The 23,052-nt window shown below is 31.7% G+C and overlaps 2 protein-coding genes across 2 annotated transcripts; both read left to right on the top strand.

The window, feature by feature from the left end:
• Positions 1-453: 453 nt before the first annotated feature.
• Positions 454-7,926, top strand: LOC130444491 (vacuolar protein sorting-associated protein 16 homolog). The gene is made up of 15 exons (XM_056779638.1): positions 454-872; positions 926-1,115; positions 1,164-1,440; positions 1,499-1,617; positions 1,683-1,861; positions 2,566-2,818; positions 2,872-2,997; positions 3,061-3,188; positions 3,265-3,415; positions 3,681-3,815; positions 3,879-4,040; positions 4,644-4,793; positions 4,968-5,224; positions 5,629-5,829; positions 7,605-7,926. The coding sequence occupies exons 1-15, from the start codon at positions 814-816 to the stop codon at positions 7,753-7,755; spliced, it is 2,538 nt and encodes an 845-aa protein (XP_056635616.1). The 5' UTR covers positions 454-813; the 3' UTR covers positions 7,756-7,926.
• Positions 7,927-11,388: 3,462 nt separating this feature from the next.
• Positions 11,389-19,149, top strand: LOC130443911 (natterin-4-like). The gene is made up of 4 exons (XM_056778806.1): positions 11,389-11,518; positions 13,622-13,821; positions 15,632-15,775; positions 18,997-19,149. The coding sequence occupies exons 1-4, from the start codon at positions 11,512-11,514 to the stop codon at positions 19,084-19,086; spliced, it is 441 nt and encodes a 146-aa protein (XP_056634784.1). The 5' UTR covers positions 11,389-11,511; the 3' UTR covers positions 19,087-19,149.
• Positions 19,150-23,052: the final 3,903 nt, after the last annotated feature.

A 23,052-nucleotide genomic window follows, 5' to 3' on the forward strand; every position in this document is an offset into this window, starting at 1 on the left:
AGGTCTCAGATACACTGCAACCCAAAGGATCTATTGTGTCCTTTCCTGCTGTCATAGTGGAGAACCCAGTGTTTACAGCTGATCCATCAATCCCACTCCTTTTAAAAAGTCTAGAATATGGGATGGCTTCAATTTCCAGAGATTTTCGATTCAATAATTATACACAGTTTGTTCTATTATGTATTAACAGTGTTCTTATGCGTCTTGGAAAACTTAGAAGTTGAAAAACGTCCTGGAATTTGGTCCTGTGGTCCTGGAATTTCGATTCCTCCATTTAAATGTAGGGATTTACAATTTTGTAACCTTAAAATGTTTTCTTATTTTATTGAAATTTAACCACAAAAAACTAGTGCAAAGACGCATGTGCAAGCATTGTTCGTAAAGTCAGTTAAAATGACATACGACAATTGACCTAAATATTCAAATTGTTATCAGTTTTCGACAATTGGCACTATAGAGAAAGAAGAAAAAACGTTTACTAAAGCCAACTTATTTAGAGATCGGTGCAATCGTCAACAAGATAAGCCCTCCTTAAATAATTACGCGGGCTTACAAAAGCCAGTGTTAATCTGTGCAAATTACCTCTAGAGCATTAAATATAAACAAGACTGTTACGCTTGGTTAAAACCTCTATGTTCCTCATGTGAACTTATAGTTTCCTGTAAAACTTATTCTGACTATATTTTTATAGATGGCGACACCAAAGATAACTGACAGTTCTTGTGTTAAATACTATCATTTAATTTAGTGTTTATGTGTAAGTAAATAAAACTAATTCATTTTGTTTGTTTTGTGAAAGAATAACATAGTAGAATGTCTGCTGCAATGTGGACAGCAGAATGGTTTTTATTAGGTCGAGATGCATATTACAGGTAACATAGCATGAAATATCAATTTTGTATACACCTACCAATTTGTGTTTTAGAAAATTTGAGATATATTCAATGGCTTGGCAAAATGAAGTAAATGTAGAACATTATATAGCGACAGCAGCGTCTTACGGAGGACCTATTGCTATTAGAAGGGACGATCAAAAGTTTTTAAAAGTTCAAGGTTCTGGACAACCGATTATAACTGTATATTCAGGATCTGGAAAACAGATATCATCCTTTAAGGTAACTGAATTCAAAGTGTTTGTATCATTGATACATGATCATTTATAGTGGACTAGGCGGCCTATTGTTCATATGGGTTGGACAAATGATGAAGAGTTGTTATGTATTCAAGAAGATGGCATGTTGGTTAAACATAATATGTTTGGAAAATTTCTACATACATTTAATATAAGTCAAAAAATTCAGGATTCGAAAGTAATTGACGCTAAAATTTTTATTAGTCCACAAAATTTCACTGGAATTGCTGTAATGACTTCAAATTTCAAGATATTTGTAGTTAATAATATTGAAGACCCAAAAACTAGACAGTTATCAGATTTGCCAAGTGGGTGAACTAAATATTCTGAAAAGTCAATAGAATTATTTTCTAAATTTCTTTGTAGGGTCAGGAATTCATCCTACTAGCTGGACTATAGTTTCTGAAGACACTACTGAAGTTTTATTAGCTCGAGGTGTTGAACTATACAGATTAAAACAAGATGAACACCATACAAGTTCTATGGTGAGTATAGAAACTGGAAAGCTGGGTCATTTTATCTATTTGCTTTATTTGTTTGTAATATACAGTTGGAGCCAGATATAATGAACAAATATACATCAATAATAAAAATGTCTGTTTCTCTAAATGCTGGTCATCTAGCTTTGTTTACTGATTCTGGTTATTTATGGTTAGGATCTACTGATTTGAGGAAGAAATATTGTGAAATTGATTGTGATATTATATATACTCCCAAGCAGATGCTCTGGTAAGTAAAAAATTACAACAGTTTATTTCAGTAAGATTTTTTTTTCCATATCTATTTGTTACTTGTCAGCATATCATCAAACTTCTTATTTTCTTCATAAATCATTTTCTTTCACAGATTTGTTTTATATTTCTTCCAATTGCTTTAATTTTATTTTTGAAATATGTTTTAATGGATTTTTGTTTTGATCTTGCTATGTAGTGATTCTGTGAACACAATATTGACTTTTCCATTGCCTTTAATACCAACATGTTCATTGATAAATTCTTATCATTATTCTCCAACTTATAGGAGCTCTTATGAATGTTGAAAGTTCAAAAAAACAACAACATTAATTAACCTGTGTCATAAAATGAACTTCTAATTCTAAAATTTTTATAATTTACCTCCCAATTTTTTACTTTTGACACAATTGGTAGAAATATTAGTTTGAAAAAGCTTTAATATATTTTTAAGGTCTACTAAACCATACTTATTTATTTGAAGTTTTTCTACCTTAAAAATTCTTTAAGTAAATTTTTGGATGATTGAAAATATGCATTAATTTTGTATCATGGTGTATTATTGAGTATTGTCAGATATGTTGGTATGGTGGTCATTGAAGTGAAATTATGAAAGGAGAAAATAAAGGGTTAGGTTAGGTTGCCTGTTAATAACAAAAGAACTTTGATTTTTTAATTATTTTTCTGTGAATATAATTACAGGTGTGGTAATGAGGCTGTTGTTCTATATTGGGAGAAAGAAAATACATTCCTGATAGTGGGCAAACATGGTAATAAAGTAGCACATTTTTATGACAGTTCTGTATTTTTAGTACCAGAAATAGATGGTATTAGAATAATATCTAATACTCACCATGAATTGCTACAAAAAGTTCCTGAAGTTGTACAAAAAATATTCAGGATAAATAGTACAGAACCTGGCAGTTTTCTACTGGAAGCTTCGAAACAATTTCAAGTAAACACTGAATTAATTTAATAAAATAAAATCTGATTTATATTTTATTGCAGAAAGGTAGTCACAAGGCTAACGAATATATTTGTTTGGTAAAAAATGATTTAGAAACAGCTGTTAATCAATGTATAGAAGCTGTAGGATATGAATTTGATACGGATATTCAAAAAACGCTTGTAAGAGTAAGGAATAATTTTATGTTACTGAAAATTTATATAAATTCTCATTGAAACAATTTATTTTAGGCAGCACAATTTGGTAAATGTTTCATACCAGATATGAGGTCTGATAGTTATGTGGAGATCTGTAGATTATTGAGAGTTTTAAATGCCGTTAGAGATCCGAAGGTTGGCATACCAATTACAATTACACAGTATCCTTTTGAATATAAAAAAATAATGAGAGTTTTTCAAAGCAGAACCTTTGTCTTCTTTAACTTATAATAATAGATTTAATTATATGGGAAGAAGGAAACAAGGTATATTAAAACGACTGATTACCAGAAATTATTATTATCTTGCTTTACAGATTGCTCGGTATCTCAAACTCCCTGAAAAAGAAGGTATTAGCTATATTTTAGTGCATTGGGCTAAATATAAGGTAAAGTAAAACTACTATCATAGAATATATAAACTCCATATACTTTTAACAAGTATCTAAATTATAGACTATCGCAGAAATTCATTTCAAAGAATGCTAAATATGTCAATCATACTTCTTGTTCTGTATAATCCCTTGGGAGCTCCACATTGTCCTAAGGTTATGTTTTCATAATAAAGATAACTCCATGCATGGCGATTTGTGTTATTATCATTATTATAAAAAATTATCTCTTAATACAAATTTTCAATATAGTTTTTCTTAGGTTAGTCAATCACATTTAGAAGAAGAATCTGTTGCAAGAGAAATAGCTGAAAAATTGGGTTATTCTTCAGGAATCTCTTACAGTGAAATTGCTAGTACTGCTTCAGAGTACGGAAGAAGAAAATTGGCCATCAAGGTAAAATGTTAAATTGGGTTTAAAACAGATTTGTGTAATAATTCATATAAATTTGTTTTTTAGCTTTTAGATTATGAATCGAAAGCGAGTGATCAAGTTCGATTGCTACTAGAGCTAGGAGAAAATACTCCAGCATTGGTTAAAGCCATAGAAAGTGGTGATACTGATTTAATTTATATGGTGATATTGAAGTTGAGAGAAAAAATGCCATTGGGAGATTTTAAGGTTCTTTTTAATATCTATGTCAAACAGTATTATCTTTTTATAAAAGAAAAATAAAATATAAATAGAACAGTATGTTATAGACCTCCCATTTTACATATATAGCAAAAATCTCACAATAACAAAAAGTTACATAAGCAATATATGTATTATTTTCTTATATTGAAACATATTTTGTTTAACATCAATGTAAAATTTGATTTTAATTCACCAGAATAAGTTTCAATTTCCATTATACTCTTTGAGTACCCTTCTCTCATGACATTTTATTAGTTTCAAAATAGATCAGTTTTAAAAAACTGCAAAGGAACAGCAAAGGAGAAAACAAATGACCTCGATTCTAAAAATAAATAAAAAAGAAACTTAAAAACGAAACAAAACAATATTGTAAAAAAAGTCTCAGATAATCCACCTCTATCTGCTAAACAATACCTCAATATATTAAACAGATTGTGGTAAGCCAATTAATGTGTTTTGATTTGGAGCTCCTCAAGTGACTTCCCTACAACATCAGCTCCATCTAATTAATTTTGATAGCATATATATATATATATATATATATATATATATATATATATATATATATATATATAAAATATATTTCAGATGACAATTAGAAATTTCCCAGTAGCTCAATCTTTGTATATAAAATATTGTAAAGAGCATCACACACAAGCACTGAACGAAATATACATTCAAGAAGACGATTTTTGTGCTCAAGCCGAAACTTTTATTCTGGAAAGTTTAGACGACAAGGTAAATAATTATTTTAAAGGACATCAATCAAACATTTTCCTATGATCTTTTAGTGTATATATATATATATATATATATATATATATATATATATATATATATATATATATAATATATATAATTGGTTGAAATTATTCACATCTTATTTAGATCCTTTTTCCTTTTAATTTTTAGAAAGAACACATGAAAGATGCTCTACTCACTTCTGCACTGGAAGCTTACAAAAAAGGTAGAAAAGATCTTTACGTCGCGATGTGTGACGAAACTATTAAGTTGATACGATTTCAAAGGGAAGTGGAAGATAAAGTACCTGGAGCAAAGAATAAATTCAAAGGAAAATCTGTACACGAAACTTGCAAATTATTGTTAGAAATGAAAGAAACTAAATTAGCGGAGAAATTCAAAAATGATTTCAAAATACCAGATAAAAGGTAGGCATGGATTTGTTTATAATTTCGGTTATAATAGCCTCCCGTAATGCTTAAAATGACCACTGCGAACGCTTCAGTTGATTTAATTTCCCCTACCATGCCTTCCCTCACAGCGAATATGAAATAGTTGATGATATATGAAGTACAGGATGAGTCAATATAAAATGATCAAACGGTGGTGTATTTTTATCTCATCTTGACAAATCTGACTATATCTCATCAGTGATTATTGTAGCATTCTTAAAGCTTGGCATGGCGACTGAAATGCTTTAAGGTGGGAAACATAACGGCAACCTTAACAATTTGCTCTGCTCTTTTTCACAGCATTGACAGCCGCACCACGTATTTACTTATTGTTTTTTTATTACATAACATTTATATAAAAATTATATACATTTTTTTAGATATTGGTGGTTGAAGATAAGTAGTTTAGCTAATCAAGAAAATTGGCTTGAATTAGAGAAATTCTCGAAGCTGAAAAGATCCCCTATTGGATATGCGCCGTTCGTAGACGTCTGTTTACAAAATGGAAACAAGGAGGAGGCTCTTAAATATTTACCAAAAGTTAATGAAGATATAAAAGTCAAATATTGCATAAAAGCGGGGTTAGTTAAACATTAATACTAAAATAAATTTCTTATATCCTTTTGGGAAATGGGATCAGAATATCTTTTATATAAACAATTTCTCTAAACATTGTTCTTCTATACACACCATATTAGTGTAGTATTTAGTCATGCCGGACAAATTTTATAACTTTCTCAGGGGTAAGGATCGAGGAATGTTTGAAACATGTGCATCAACATCCAAAGTTATCTGGGTACCTTCTAAAGTGTACCAAGACTGTAACTAAATTCGCATCCTTACATAAAATATGTTACTTCTTTTTAATAAATTGCACGTATGCTTTGTAATTGTGAATGAGCCATATCAAACTGTCATGGGTGGGTGTTAGTCTATCCAAATGGAAGGTTCAACAGTTCAACTTTTAATTACCTTTCACATTATGAAATATGAATTATTAACAAATTAAAGAAATTTTCTTTATTACTTTAAACTATTTAACACATGTACTTGGAATTTATGGAACCTGGAACCAAGTTATCGTTTTCAGAGACTAAAGGAAAAATGTTCACTGTCAGACAGTGTAATTTTGAGTGTTGGTGTAAACAGTGTATTCAGTATTTAACACATAGATTAAATATTTCATTTATAAATACAGTATTCTCTTTTTATAACGATAATCCCCTATAACGATAGATTTGTTTACCATAAGGCCAATGTTTATATTCCGATATCCGATATCGCTCACTCTCTATAACGACAATTTTAGGTCAAGATTTGACAATTTTCTTAAAAATCGCAGTAACCGACTCACGGGTTCAACGTCTTTCATTTTTTCTTCCGATACAGAAGCGTCACAAGAGAGAGAGAGAGTTTAGTTCGCCACTTACTGTCTGGCTATTTACATCAGTTCTCGACTGCCAGTTGTTCTTTGTGCATTTAGTAGTTATGTTTATTTTTTCGTGTGTGCGTGAAAGCAACATGCTGTCAACAAAACATAAAATGCTCACTATTAAAGAAAAAGTGATTAGAGCAATACAAAAAGGTGAGAAGCAGACTGATGTTGTTTTAAGTACAGCGCTATCTCAATCCACTTTGGCTACGATTTGAAAGATAGGAAAAAGTGGCTGGACACGGTGGTTCAAAAGGGAAACAAGAAAATAGAGAAGATGACTATGATGACTTGCCTTTAGCGGTGCGTGCTCGACAGTTAAAGTTTTTCAGTATTTATGAACCTGAAATACTGCAGGATTATGATTCCATCGATAAAAAGTTGCTACCACAGCTGGAGTTTCAGATGAAGATATTCTCAATGCCATTCATGTAAATGAAGATTATGACAAAGAGAAATTTAATCCAGAGCCAGAACCAATCCCAACTTCTCAACAGGCCTTGAAGGCAGCTAAAATCCTCTACAAATATTTCGACCAATATGAAGATGATGCAGTGACTACAGAGAATTTCAATTTAATACATTAATAATTACTGTTATTGAAAATATATACTGTATGTTATTATTCTATCTTGCCTTATTTAAAAATCTGCATGATTGAGCTGTACAGCATTTTTAAAATCGGTTTCGTTATTCTCTCTTTTTGTTTGTTTTAAAAATGATGATTTCCACCCGTTTCTAGATATTCCCATTAATCACTACGATAACAATTATAATAAAAAACTAGGGTAACATGATTAAAATTCTTGAGAAACAACTTACATAATATGTACTTATGATTATGTGTACTGGAACACAATCGATGTGTCATAAATTACGGTTAAAAATCGCGGTATAGAAAAATTGATATGGATTTTTTTTTAGTTGTTTTGAAGAAGCGGCCGATATAGCTTTTCAACAGAGAGATATGCAAAGCCTTCTTTACATCAAAAGTAAATGCGGATATCAATTAAGTCAAAATCAACTAGTCGAAAGAATTAACGCCATGATACGTCAATTGGATTCCAAAAAGTAGATTATATGAACTGGCCTCTATTATGATTACCTCAGAGAATGGAATTCCAATACTGTTTTTTATGTTTCTGTTCCTCACATTGGATTTAACTGACCTTTATGCTAACTTGTTTAATTATTGTATATTATTGTTATATTTATGAATAAATAAAAATATAGTTTCAAAAATGAATTATATGTCTCTATATTTTATACTTTCAGTATTACTAACATAAATATTATTTGTAATATTAACATACACATGCCTAGAAGAAAAGGAAATCGAACTAACAATTGTCTAAAGTAACAGCATCAGAAAAATATTAACATCGGAAGAGATATCCAGATCTATGAAAGTTCGGTTTTTATAAGACAATTTTGAGACCCACCCTGTGAAATCTGGATAATAACGAATTAAATTGAACAGAAACTGGAAATCTGGAAGAGAAAAATACTAGAAATTTTGGAGGAAATCAGAGTTAGGATGGGAAAGAAGATCAAACCTTGGAATTTATATACTTTTCAATGACTCACCAATCAGGTTACAATGGCTAGGTCACTTAGAACGAATGGTCGAAGGCAGAGAGGCAAAGAGGTAGACCAAAAAAACAGTGGAGGGAAGTAGTGGAAGAAGACTTTAGAGATAAAAACACCCAGAGCTGTAGAGAAAAAGCAAGGGACCGGTCTGTATATAAGCCGATATGTTATATACTAGATAAAATGTAAATTAGGAATCTTATATAGAGACCTAATATGAACGTTTTTCATTGGCCCGAAGTCTTTCTATACTCTAGGAAAATACTCCCTATAAGAATGAGGACTGGCGGTTCCTTCTCAGTTTGTATCACTCCAAAAAGTTCACAATTTCGATACCGTTAAATTCCCGAATTTGGATCTCAGAAGAAATAAGCTGTATTATCAAAGTGGCTTCCTTAAAGGCCTAAAAAAGCTGATAAGAACAAATTGATAAATTTTTTGTATGGCTTATATTTTTTGTAGACAATTTACTGACTTATCAATTAATCTACGTAAGGACGTTGTTCTCTATAAAGATTTGTATACTGTTAAGCTCCTATGCGAATCGTTCTTAGATAGACACCCCTTATTGGATTATTATATATTTTCCATCTACAGTGGTCGAATAATTAAAAGATGCCCCCGAAACAATAAAATCATTTGGATTTTCCGGAGCCAAGAATCTCACATGAGTTAAATATCCCGATTCACAACTTTGTAAAAAGCTATTTATTAAACAAAAAATATGAATAAATAAAGTGGTTTCAATAATCTGACTACTGTACTCGTCGAATGTAAAACTAATAAGAACCCCGTCTCCGTGGTCATCCTCTCTTAAATACTAATCTTATTCTAAACAAAAGCTATAATTAATTATATTTATTGTCGTTAGAGTCACATCAACACAAAAATAAGGGTTAGCAATTTGATAGGTTAATGGAGCTTCGTGTCTGAGGAACACTTGGAATTGCTTAACTATGACGTTGGTTCCCATTAGGAGCGGTCAGTGTACAATAAATCTAACGAATACGATAGTAAATAGAAGTTAAATAAGTAGATTTATGATTCTTCACAATCACATTAATATGTCTCAAATATGGAGTGAGGTAAAATATGATTCATCTCTTGAAAACTCACTTTATAAAAAACACTTGTATTAAGTCAGACTGAGTTGTATCATTTTGGTTTGGTTAATTTATATAAAAAATGTTCATCACTCGGCAGTTCTTCACTTAGATGAATTAACAAAATTAGAAATAATTTGCTTACATTAATATACTGAAATGTTTCTTTGATTTTTTTATGCGATTTCCATTGGTGGGGTGAATGAATAAACACTGTTTCCAACTGCGTTTACTCAAGTCATTCATATACCTGAATAAAATTCTACCAAGTTCTAGAACAAAAAGAAACAAAAGAAGTGAATAGACTTTTCTGGAAATTATTTAAAAGAAATATTGTAAATAAACCGCCTGCTACAAAGAAATTATATACAAATAAACATCAAACGAGTTCCGCCATTTAAAAAGGAATGTGAAAGACGCCGCCCGAAAAGAGCCTCGCGAATTCGCCGAATTTTCAAAATTCTATAGTAGCTGGACAGGGCCGCTTTAAGGATCCATTTTGCGAATTTGTTCGTAACAATATGACAAAAATTCGCTACAATACGTCGAATACCATGGTTGTATTCACCTCTCCTCCATACAAATCTTTCATTTTGCGAAACAGTGCAAGAAATATTTTTCTGTCAGTTCCTTCAGGACGCGCACTGCTGTTGCTTTCACAGTTTCGACAGACTCAAATCTTGTTCCTTTCATTGCAAATTCGTCACATGTTAATACCTTTTCTAATAAGTTTGAGTCGTTTTTAATAATGGCAAAGTGTCGATACAAATATTTTTGCGAGCTTTTTATTTTCCAAATGTGAGCATTTTAAGGTTAGAATTTTTATGTGAAATTTGCCGCATGCATTTTTTGTCAATTCCTACAGATTCAGCAATCGTACCAATATTTTCATCCAGTTTTAACGTGGAAGGACTACCCGAACGTGAATCATCTTGAACATCTTCTCGGGTATGTTTAAAAGGCTTAAAACACTCATAAACACGTGGACGTGTCAAACACGAAGGCCACGGCTACGCTTGTCTTCAGAAACTTTAGGCATCGCATCCGAAATTGTAGGCTTCAGGCTAAGCAGCGTTTTTTTGAGAGGTGTGGCAATACTTTTTACGTATGTGTGGGCCTCGCCCTCGCCCACGGGGACGTCCTACCCCCTAAAACCACACCTCTTTCTGCTTCCACTCTTATGAATCTTTGGGACCGCGTGAGCATTAACTAATTCAGGTTGTCTAATATATTACTTCAGTATATTATTGTTGAGTTCTCTTTATCTTTTATGTTAATTTCTCTCTGGCATATTTCCCTTTGTATGCTTCATCGATGGCAGTGAAAGAAGGTATGATCAGCGTCGTGTTGTTAACGTATAAACAAATTGGACTGTCAATGACGTGGACACGATACAAATAAGTTCTGAAACATCCATGTCCAATAAGTGCCTGTGTAAGGTAGAAATTGTTGTGTGTGTGTTCTTGTCCAGTTTGTATTTTCCCAATGCTGTTGTCATCCAAGCGTGAGGGTAATACTTCTATATGGACAGTTTCTATAAGTGGAAGCTGTTCCGACTAAGGAAGACAGAATGGCAACGATTTCTCTATCCTTCGAGGTTAGGCATTCCCAAGCATGCGCAGTATAGAAAAAGTGTCTCTAGCGAGAGAGAAAATGAATATTGTCTGTAACCTTTGGCGCATGCGCACAGAACTATAATAATGAAGTTAATCCCCTAGTAAGTTTTTTTCTATTAATTATACGTCCATTGTTCATTTTAGAGAGTTCAGTATAGTATAGAAAGTCATTTACTAATTAATTTCCATCTTTATTGTATCAGCCGGCCCTGGACAATTCCTGGAAATTGAAAAAATGATCTTTCTAATAAAACTTATAAAGGAATTAGTGTGTCTCTATTATACCACATCCTCATTTACTAAAACATTGAAGCGTGTTCAAATTCAATTGAATCTAAATTTTAAATGACTCAGATTTTAACATCACATAAAAAATATGGTATTATTTATAGTAAAATCTGTTCCATTTTTCGTGGAGTGATTTAATTCGTATGCCCGAGATAAGATAAAACGTTGACTATAAAAAACTAAATACCTACTCAACTTTGTTTAGTTTTATATTTTCGTTGATAAAAAATTGTTATGGCAGGTGAGTTTGTCATAAGTTTAAGATTTAAGTCAAATAATATTTGTAGAGATTAGTTCTAAATGAATATGTTTAATAAATACACCAATCACATGGTTTCGTGAGGACGTAATGTATTTAGAGAAGAACTATATACAGGGATAATTAAAAAGTTATACAAATATACAGAAATGTTCTACATAAGAATAATTTTCTTTGAATAATTTTATAAAATACTTAACCTTCCATCAGGCGCGCGGATATTTCTAACGTATTTGGTCGCGTTGTATCTAGCAAATACATATATCAAATACATTTTTTTTTTGTTATTATTATTTTTAATATATTAATACAGCAAATTTTATATGAATACTTCTTTTCTCCACTTTTAATTTAACATTTTTTCAAGTAAAAAAAAAATAATTATTTTATATGTAAAATGTGTAAAATTTTAATTGGGTTATCGACAGAACTAGGTTTAAAGTTACATTATTTATTCAAAATATTTTACAAACTTATAAAATTAATCGGAGTAATCACCCTCTTCAATTTCTTTATTATAACATTTATTACAAATCAATATTTTGTATGAAGTTTTATACATAAACGAATTCTAAATTTTTTACAACAATATGCAGACACTGACGTTTTCTTATTTTCTACATAGCATGGTTCGCATCCCTTTCTTTTGCTTGGTCCAGGTGTTGCCTCTTGAACTTCTTGTTGTGCTTCCAAAGTTTTGTAATTTTTGAGCAAACCTTTGGTTTGTCGTGGAAGACTTTTTATTTGGGCCCTCACTTTTAGTTGTTCGTCTAGCAAGGCTAGTCCTAATTTTTTCAAATATTCTCTTCTTGTCACAAACGTATTTTTGTTTCCAAGAAATATCACCCGCGATTTGATTCCAGCTACGTACAGTAAATGGTAAAAAATTACCATAGGCCACCTCTTACTTGATCTAACAACATTATGAGTAGCGCAAAGCTTGTCGACCACATCACGCCGGATTTTGTGTTGTTATAAAATGATATTATTTCTGGCTTGTTTGAAGCATCTTCTTCCACTTCGTTCGACGCCACATGCAAACTGGAAATAAGGACTACGGTTTTTCCTTTTTTCGGGACATATGAAATTAACGTTTCATTTTTTGTATATCCAAATAAACACTTAAAAACAATAAAATTTACGTTTGAATAATTAAAAAACGTCGAAATGAACGAGAACTTATCCCAACTAAATCTAAATATAAACTGCCGCTTTTGGTCTCGCTGTATCTAGCAGATACAAATCCGGCGGTCGGACGGGTTTAGGGTGGCCAGGGGTTGTAAAAGTGAAATCAACCGATTGTAGTTCTAGGAAAGGCTTCGAGATACATCTGCCGAGAACTACTGCAAATCTCCATTTTCTAGAGCTATTACATAAATAAATATTTAGTAAAAAGTTAGCCATGTATCTCGTAGATACACGCGCGACTAATGGAAGGTTAAAAAACCGCTTAGAACGGATCTTTTTTGCCCATATTTGTTACCGATATTTATAAATTATGGAGAATAATAATATTTATGACTATTTACAGTATTTTACTGCTAACTTAACGAATCTTGATGTGATCAAAATATTTTTGTATTTTCCTGCTGATGTTGTGACGAACACTTGACTTCCAGAAAGTCAAAAGCCAAGAATGTATTCAAAATGTAGAAAAATCTGTTCCAAGGGAAAGGAACGAAAATTCGTACCTAAAATAGAGAACCGCTCATTATGCACCACTTTTTTTTAAAAGAAAATTTATTTCTGTAGACACTATTGCATTATTTATATTTATGAACTCAAATATATTTAGGACTAAACTAATTTATTTGTTTGTTTAATTTAAGTTTCTCCAGTATTGTTTGACACCATCCATTTCGAATTCGGGCTTCTAATTTAGGCACGTTTGAATACATTCCGGATTTTCAATAACTAGCGAGAGTCTATACATAATAAGTTTTAATTTGACGTGATGGTGAATGATTGTTTTGATTTGTAAGCGAGTCAGGAGTGGAGCAAAGGGGTCGGCTCTCGTACAGCCGCATTATACATAGTACTCGTGATGAGAAAAACTGAATATGACCTTTTATTATATTTCATTAGCTTATTACTGGGTTGATACATCGGCTCGTGGTGGAGTTCCTCAAACAGCCCTTCGAGGTGGGACCGATGTAGATGGTTATGAAATTTTCGTTGGCAGAGCATATCATGAGGGTGATTGGTTACCAGCAAAAGTTATTCCTGGTAAGGAAATCGCCTACGTTGCTTACAATGGAGAAGAAATCGGAGTTCACCAATTCCAGGTAATTATTTACGACTTCAAAAAATTGAAAATATATTTTTTATAGAACGTGTTGTCATACGAGTTTTATTTGATTGATTACGAATACTTGAAACATTCAGCTTGATCAAAAAAAGGAATTAAATCGGGAATATTTCCGTACGATGATTTTCTATGAATTTCGACGTAGATTAAACCAACAGCCGATCAACTCGCTTGGAATTTTGGTAATGAAGCACCATCTCGTGTTTCGTTGGTTTTCCGAATTCAATCATGGTCGAGCTTCGTTGCAGGATGAATTTCGTGAAGTTTGTCAAAATCGGCGGTGCTTCAAAAAACATCTATAAGATCGTGATAGGCGACGATTCATGGATCTATACATATGAACCCGACAACAATAGACTGTATGGGTCTTTCAAGATGAATTAAATCCAACAAAAGTTGTTAGCGCAAAAAGCACTTCGAGGCAAATGGTCCAATCGCAGAAGACGAATCATTCTCCACCACGACAATTTGAACAGTCAAAATATCGAATTGATGGGTACAGTCCTTGTTAGGCCCTCAATGATTTCTTCTTATTCCCGCAGATCAAAAACGTTTTTCCACACGTGAAGAAGCGGTTGATGGTTTAAAATCACATGTTCTTGGTGTACCTCAATCGGAATTTAAAAAATACCTCGACATTTGGTTCTAACGCATACAGAAATGTATTGATCTTAATGGAGAATATTTCGAAAAACAATAAACTCACATTTAATTACAATATTTGTTTTTAATTGCCCATTTAAAAACTTAAGTAGCACCCCTCGTACTATCATTCGTTTTCTACTTTTAACAAAAGTTTGTTAAACATAATTTTGATGTAATGATGTAATGTAAATCAAGTATTACATATCACACATTATTTATGATCGTTATTTTAACATTGAACAGATGTTTGTTTACCGATAACAGTTGTTTATCAAAATGCATTGTAGATGATCGCTGGAGAACGAAAAAAAATCCGCTATTAGACATCTACACGTTTTCAGCCAGCGCAACATAGATGGGAACGAATTTGGTTATAAATATTATTAAACATTAATCAATTTTATCTATATTACACGAATAATAAAAATTTAAAAAAAATAGCTCCACTACAACTACAATCTAGCATCTGTTAGTGAGATTTGAAAAGAGCGACTAGAAGAGGTCTAGATTTATTATAAATGCGTTTTTATGATTGTCTGACTGAAATTTACAATTTCAAGTTTATCTTTCAACGAAATCTCTAACAATTTGTTTCCACATTTTGAGTTTTTAACGTCAAAGGTTTTACTTTCTCCAATGATAGTTATCAACTGAAATAAGTGAACACGTACGCTGCAGATGTCTTGTATAATATAATTATATCGAAATTCCATCAACAAAAATAATAATAATAATAATGGGTTTCTTTGTTTACAAACAAACATACGAAGTTATTCTTGAAATGTAATAGTCTGTGAGCTGAATCGCGTCTATTGAAATTATCTGCAAAAAAGTTCTGTTGTAACATAATTTCAAGCCATTTTATAGATATGAGTTCAAAATTTTATGACTGAAATGATCAAGATTAACCGGCAACACGTATTTTTAATAGATAGAAATATCTATTTAAAAGTCTAATATAGAACAGAAGCAACAACATTTAAGACACCCCAATATTCAATTATTTGTTTCGAAAGCTTGGAATATATATTAGAAATAGTACATCTTGGTGCTCAATTTTGTCACACTCCCCCTAGGAAAACGCTCATAAACTAGCTGGTAAAGACTTCGTTCCCAAAATTATTTCAATTTGCACTTTCCAGGTACTATGCGAACAAAGTTTCGATTGGATACCATGTCAGGGTGGGGATATTCCACCAGATGCAGTACAAGGTGGAAATACCTCAGATGGAGAACCCCTTTACGTTGGTAGAGTTTTCCATGAAGGTTCTGAAACAGTTGGAAAAGTAAGTATTTTTTAGATAAATGGAATGGTTATGCTCATGAGCTCATTGATCGTTGAAGATGTAATTTGGCTATTTTAGTCCTCTGAAAGTGATTTTTTTCCTATTTTCTTTTTTCAATCATCAACCAATTTCTCTTCTTGTTTTATATGATGATACAGTCACTGCATTTGGAAATAATCCTCATTAATAATCTGAATTATTTGTAGCTTTATAAGAGGGAGAATTCTCTATGAAAAAGTTAATGAACTATAAAAAAAAATAAATTATATTTAAACACAATCTATTTTTAACTCTCTACACTTAATCCGACAAGTTCCCAATGAGTTTAAATCATCCAAATAATCTTTAGAAAGTTCCGAAAATACGTATTTGTCCCTAGGATAACCTCTTCGTTTTTCTGAAATCGCTTTCCGCAATACAACTTTTAAAAATTTAGAAAAAGAAAGTAAACGATGGAGCCAGATCAGGTGAATATCGCGAAGCATTCAAAATCTATCAAACCATGTATACGCATATGCTATAAAATCTGCCCGCTCATTACAGAGAGTAATCACGTGCATAGTGCGTGAGAGAAAATGTAAGCCTGTACACAACACTAAAAGGTATTTAGTGGCAAATTTGACAACCATAGCGGTATCTATAAATTAAAATGTAAAGACTGTAATTGTTTTTACATAGGAAGATCCATAAGATCGATCCGCGAAAGGTTCAAACAACATATAAAATGTATTTTAAAAGGAATTAATGACAAATCAGCCTATAGTGACCATATTTGAAACACAAATCATAATTTTGTTAATAAACCAGAATTACCTCAAATTCATTATTGTTATTTTGCAATAATAACAATAATGTAGATTTCTTGGAACAATTTTTTATAACAAAATTATTAGACAATAATATTTTAAACGAACAAATCAAATTTAATAATCCCCTGACAGTTCTTTTTTTGAAGGATGACAAATTCAAATAAAATAAATTAATAAAAGTCAATATTTAAATTCATTTGTTTTGTCGTTGTCATATAAATCTCAAAAATTATTTTGAAAAATGTTTTTGTAATAATTTTTAATTTATTCTTGATAATGGTCTGTTAAAGATCGAAACTTAAGTCGAATAATAAAAAATATTGTTTGGAAAGACATATTTACTTATTTAATAGTTGTTACCTAGATATAATTCTGATTTGTCGAATATGAAAAAAGACTAATTTGTTTGATTACTAATCAACGGGTGAATACAGCCTCCTGAAAAATATAGGTATTGTAAATTAAAAACCATAGTTTTGAATTTCGGGTCAAATTACCTGTACAGAAATCCAATCTACCAAAGTCTTTAAAAAGACTGATTTGTAAAACCGATAATAAACACTTAAAGGCAACTAATCGAAAACGTAACAGCAAAAAGGCACAAACATGAGTAAGTCATGAACTCAACAAGAATTTGTAAAAGGCATATACAATTATAGTAAAGCGATGCGCCTTTGAATTTTTAGAATATAATAATAATAAATTAATGTAACGTGCAGCTGTGTGAACTTGACTTTCTCAGACATTGCTTCAGCCAATACGAATCGTTATAAAAGGTACCACTAGCATCCCATGAGCCGATCACGCGTTTTTATTGCTCTCACTACCGACCGGCCAGATTATAGTCATACAATAGAAGTACGCTTGGCATGACTTGCTGCTTGTTGATTCTTAACGTCATCGAAGGCCAGTTTTATATAATTATTTCTTTATACTCGAATTTGTCACAGCAGAAAAAAAAATCAAAAATGGTACTCAATTTGCACATACGAAAATACGGTATATCCTATTTCGATATATCGTATTATAGTGCACAGAGCTGTTTACCAAATACAATCTGTGGATGCAGATGAACTTGAAGATTGCTACGATTCACGTGGCCTGCACAAGAAATGCTTTTATACGTTTTGGATATGGAGTGTAGAGAAGGAGGAACATCTCTTATGGACGGTACGTTTAAAATATGGTCTGAATTCTGTAGGGATAATACGTGGTGTTGATTGTACTATGGGATTGAGATCTGAAGTTAAACAGTTACTGTATAAGAAATTATCAAAGTTGTGACTGACGTTTGATTATATTCATGTAAAAAGCTGTGCAATCCTTAATATCTTATTAGATTTTTATTTTTTATTAAGAACTTGATATATTTCTGTACCTGCTTGCATAAGCTAATTACCAATGATATTTTAACAAAACTATAATTATTATATTTGTTGCAGATAGAGTTCAATATTTTATTTGTATGAACCAAAATGTTTTATTTTCAATTATTTTATTATTCTTATTGATATTTTTATATGACTATAACTATTATATTAGTTGCTAATGAAGTTCAATATTTTATTTTTATGAACCGAAATATTTTTTTTATTATTCTATTATTTTTATTGATCTAATTATATTGCTATAATTATTATATTAGTTACGGATAAAATTCAATATATTATTTTAATCAACCAAAATGTTTTTTTATACTATTTCATTATTGTTACATGATTCTACTTTTTTTTCATATTAGAATATATGTATTATCTAAACCAAATAAATAGCTAAATAATAAAGTTAATTTAACGAGATTCTGTTTTGTTAATCGTTTCATTATTTTAATACTACTAATTTCATTATCACGGTGCATTATTTAAAGCATTACTATACAGTTATTTTCAAATCAGCGCGTAAAATTCAAGCGAATACCCTCTATAATCAGCGCTACCTATTTTCCCATCAAAAATCAGCTCACATTTTTTAACTCAGAGATGTTCCTCCTTCTCTACACTCCATAGTTTTGGAGTTTGCACTGATTATATAGGAGATGAATAAATACCTACTATCGTTCTATTCGAAATATGTATGGAGAATAAAAGTAGAGCTCTCTCTGTATGTAAAAAGTGTCCATACTATTACGAAATTTTAAGATGGCGCCACTGTATCAAAATTTGTAACAAATCGTAGAACAACAATAAAAAAGAGAAAAAATTTATTTCTATATTGTATAGGAGGACACAAAAATCATAACATGTAATTTTCAAGGACAGGGTAAGGGCAATTTGAAAAAAAATGTGGGTGGGGTAACTACTAGAGGTCTATTAATTGTAATTGTTTTAATTCGTTAATAGGAAGGTAATTTTATGCCTTTCCAAGCAGTTTTTTATGAAAATAAATAAAATATATTTTTTTCTCTTTATATAGGTTCATCCAAGCCACGGTGTTTGCTACATTCCATTCAATGGTGCAGAGCATGCCTACCCTAATTATGAAATATTAGTGCTCAGACATTGAAAGTTAATTTTTTGTACTCATAATTATAACCGTATTTATTGATTAAATATCATATAACGCTTCCTTTTTAGTTTTTTTTTTATTATACATTACCTCCATAATTTTTATGAATCTAAACGCAAACAGTGACAGTGTGATATCAATGATTTTGAATAATAACTGATAAAAAATACATTAGTGGTGTCATTATCAGGACATTTTCACGTAAGTTAGATGCTTCAATCTAAAACGAGTGCTTCATTTCATTGGTATATACCGTATACAGGATGTTTCAAAAGCAGTAACCCTGTCTCTAGGCCGGTAGAAAACTAAAAAAATATGTATAGTTCTTGTGGTAAACATTTTTAGTAAAGATCGTCTCAGCATTATCGCTTTTTTATTGCGTACATGCGGCAATTATAGGAAGAAATGAGTTTATAACCTGCTGATATTACGTCTCTAGCTAAGGATTTCTTAGTTATCTTATGTTTTATTTTCCATAGGAGGTTTCATTATTTCCCAAATAATTTTATGTTTTCTCGTATAATTCTATAGCTAAACTCATATTTCCCCATCTTTTACCTAGCCAGGGCCTGGTCTATCATCACCTGGGTGTTCTTTTCTGTTTGTCAAATTCCAAAAGCAAAGGATCAGCAGATATAATTATTTCCAGTGATGCACCGACCACTTTTTTCTTGTTTACTTCACCTTGGTTTGTTATTTTTAGTTTTGAACCTCCCACAAAATATTAAATGAAATTTAGGCTTGGAAAAATTGTTCATTTTTACTTATGGAGTGATTAATGGCAAGAAACTTGCATCATGTCAAGCGGCCTTAACACCATCCACCTCCAAGATAAATTGTTCTGTAGAAAACAAATCTATCAGCTGCTAGAACACCAGCTAGGTCATTATGTTTACATTTTTGTTTTGTTTATATTTTTATGCCAAACAGAACCTCACTAACATTATGTTCGAGTTATGAGGATGTGCTGATCTGGTTATACAAACGAATACATTTCTAACTACCAAATTTATTGAGACTCACAGCTGTGACCTCGGAGGTAACTATTAGCAGCATTGTAATAAATTTTTATTCGAATATGTTTTTCTATACATCCCATAAATTTGACTCACATAGAGGGCACTAGTTACAAGGTTTGTCCCAAGTAGTGTTTAACATACATTTTTTGAGGTTATGTTTATTAATCCAAGTGAACATCATTCAATTTCACACCAAAAATGTATACTTATACCGTAGGTTGATATAAAGTAATGATAAAGTGATTATTATTAATTAGTATGCATGATGTAAGTTAAAATTTTCCATCTCGTGGATCAGACCTAATCGCTAAAACAGATACTTGTTAAAAAAGTGGGATTGAGAGCTTTCCTTTCTTGTAACGTTCAACAAAAATCCATTAATCTGTATATATCTTTGTTATCTCTAAGCTTCAATTGAAACACTGTCATTCATCGATAATTATGATGGATCAACAATAATTAGGTATTTGAAACCTTGTTATTAGTACAATTAGATAGTGTTAATCAAAATGTTAAATAACCGACATGTTATTAACCTTAGGCGTGTGTTTAGGAAGCTCTAGTGCAGCTGTTACGCGTTATGCAGAAAAGTTTTACAAAGTAAAAATACTTTCAGAGCCTTTGAACATGAGGCCACAAAAAATAAATTCTGGTAGGCCAAGAACAACAAAAACCATTAATAAAGAAAATATTATTTTAAATTCAGTTGATCAAGATCCAGCAGTTTGCGTAAGGAACAACAGCTACATCCTTAACATTTCACACAAGTTCAAGACGTTAGGGTATTGTAATTGGTTCATTAGCTATGAGCTGAATCGATGAATTGGTAGAGGTGCGGAAGCTCCGATGTATTGGCCTCCTTGGCCATGCAATCGTTTGGTCGTATCTTAAGGGAAAAGTACATGCTACAGAAGTAAATTGACGTCAAGAATTGGAAGACAAAATTCAATGGCACTTTAATTAGTGATGACGATAAGATCGTAGCTTAGCTATAATAGTCTTAACAATTTCCTAGGTCTACTGTACTCTAGAAAAACTTATCGTAAGTTAAAAGCAGATAACATAAACATATACGTAACGTTAGAAGTATTATGACCTTGATTTTTTTGATCTATTATTTAATAAAAGAAATTTTATCAACGTGTACTTGGAAAAAATTAATAACCTGTTATCATATACAATGGACAAGGATGTCTGGTTGAGGTATCTCATTCCGAGCGACTTTAACTCCGTATATTAATTACGTCATACTCTACGGAGTGTGGTGCAAATTAGACGGTTTTCCTCTCATAATAACTAACATGTATAATGGGATTTAAATCTGGTATTCAAGGTGGCCACTTTGCACAGTTCGACGTGCAATCTATATACGTGTGTTATTATGGTGAAAAAAGATTTTCCGACGCTCATTTATATAAAGCAGTAAAAGTGGTTTGTTTGTATGACTTCATAAACATGAAGAAACTAAATTAGAATGAAATAATTGTTTTTATAAATGTGATCAAAGATAAAACGTTGATATTGTTATTAACAGAATATAAAGTATATGTCTATTCAAGAAAGATTCACATCCAATACGAATTTTGCCCGGAAAATAAGTATAAAAGTTGAATAATAACTATATTTTAACAATTATTCAGGTATTATAATATGGTCCTCTTCAAAGTACTCTCCCTGAGACAAGATGCACTTCTGCCACTGTCGATAACATAGCTGAAAGCCTTCAGTTTTGATGATGCTTGGTTGCCATGTCGTTTCTGCCTCGATCTTTTCCTCATCTCCTATATGCCATCCCCAAACACCATTTGACATTTTGGGAACAAGAAGAATCACAAAGGGCCAAAAACTCACGCAAAACGAGCGACGTGTAAGCGGGCGCATTGTCGTGATGAAGAATCCACCTTCTCCCTTGTGCGAAATCTGGTTGAACTCTAGCCACACGAGCTCTGAGACGTCTCAAAACTTCAACGTAAAAATTTCCGTTTCCTCTCTGACCGGGAGGGACAAATTTCTTGTGAACAATGCTCCTAGAATCAAAGAAAAGAGTCAACATTATCTTCACATTGGACTACATTTCTCGCTTCAAGATTTGAGCTCCACGTCGAATTCGTAAAATTAGGATTCATCTTCCTACAAATCCGTACAGCAATCAACCCTCATTGCTTTGTGATCGAGAACGATTTTTTTGAGGATTGACAGCTCGTCAGCTATAATTCTTACTATCAATCTCTGGTCTTTGAGACCACAAACCCGAATTCGTTTCATCAAAACTCGATGTCGACGAGCGTCCTGAGCGAGAGTCTACTTTCACTTCTTTTTAACCACTTGTTTCCGATTGGCTCTTTCAGAGAATTGTCTCCTTAAACTTGTTTCAAGTACTCAAAAATGACACATTTTCATTTTTGTCTAGCTTTGCAATAAACTTGATGTTGATGCACTCTTCCTCAATCAGCAAGAGGTCCATGCTCACTCCTAATCACACGTAGAGCGCTCTGACTCGAACTGATCATTGATGGGATTGTCTATAGAAACAGTGCAACCTAGTGGCGTCTGCAACCTGTAAATGAAGTTATTATTTAACTTTTATACGTATTTTGCGGACAAACCTCGTATATTATTTTAGTAGTAGTAACCCCGATACATACAATTTTTTCTACTCATCGACATCAAAAGTATCTGATGACTTTTTAAATATGTATCACAAAGTAAACATTAGATAATTTTTGTTATAAATTAATTTTCAAAGTTCATGTTAGAGTTTACACAAAGTGTTATTTATATATAATTTTATTATCGATATCATCAGCAAACATTAGGATTCTAAAAAAAAAAAGATAAATAATGGATTTTTCAATATACACTGTATTTGGAATCGTGACAGATCGTTTTAAAAATGGAGATGTAAATCCCTTGATAGGAATAGTAAAATAATTAGGTTGATACT

The sequence above is a fragment of the Diorhabda sublineata genome, chromosome 5 (assembly GCF_026230105.1).
Source record: "Diorhabda sublineata isolate icDioSubl1.1 chromosome 5, icDioSubl1.1, whole genome shotgun sequence".
NCBI lineage: Eukaryota > Metazoa > Arthropoda > Insecta > Coleoptera > Chrysomelidae > Diorhabda > Diorhabda sublineata.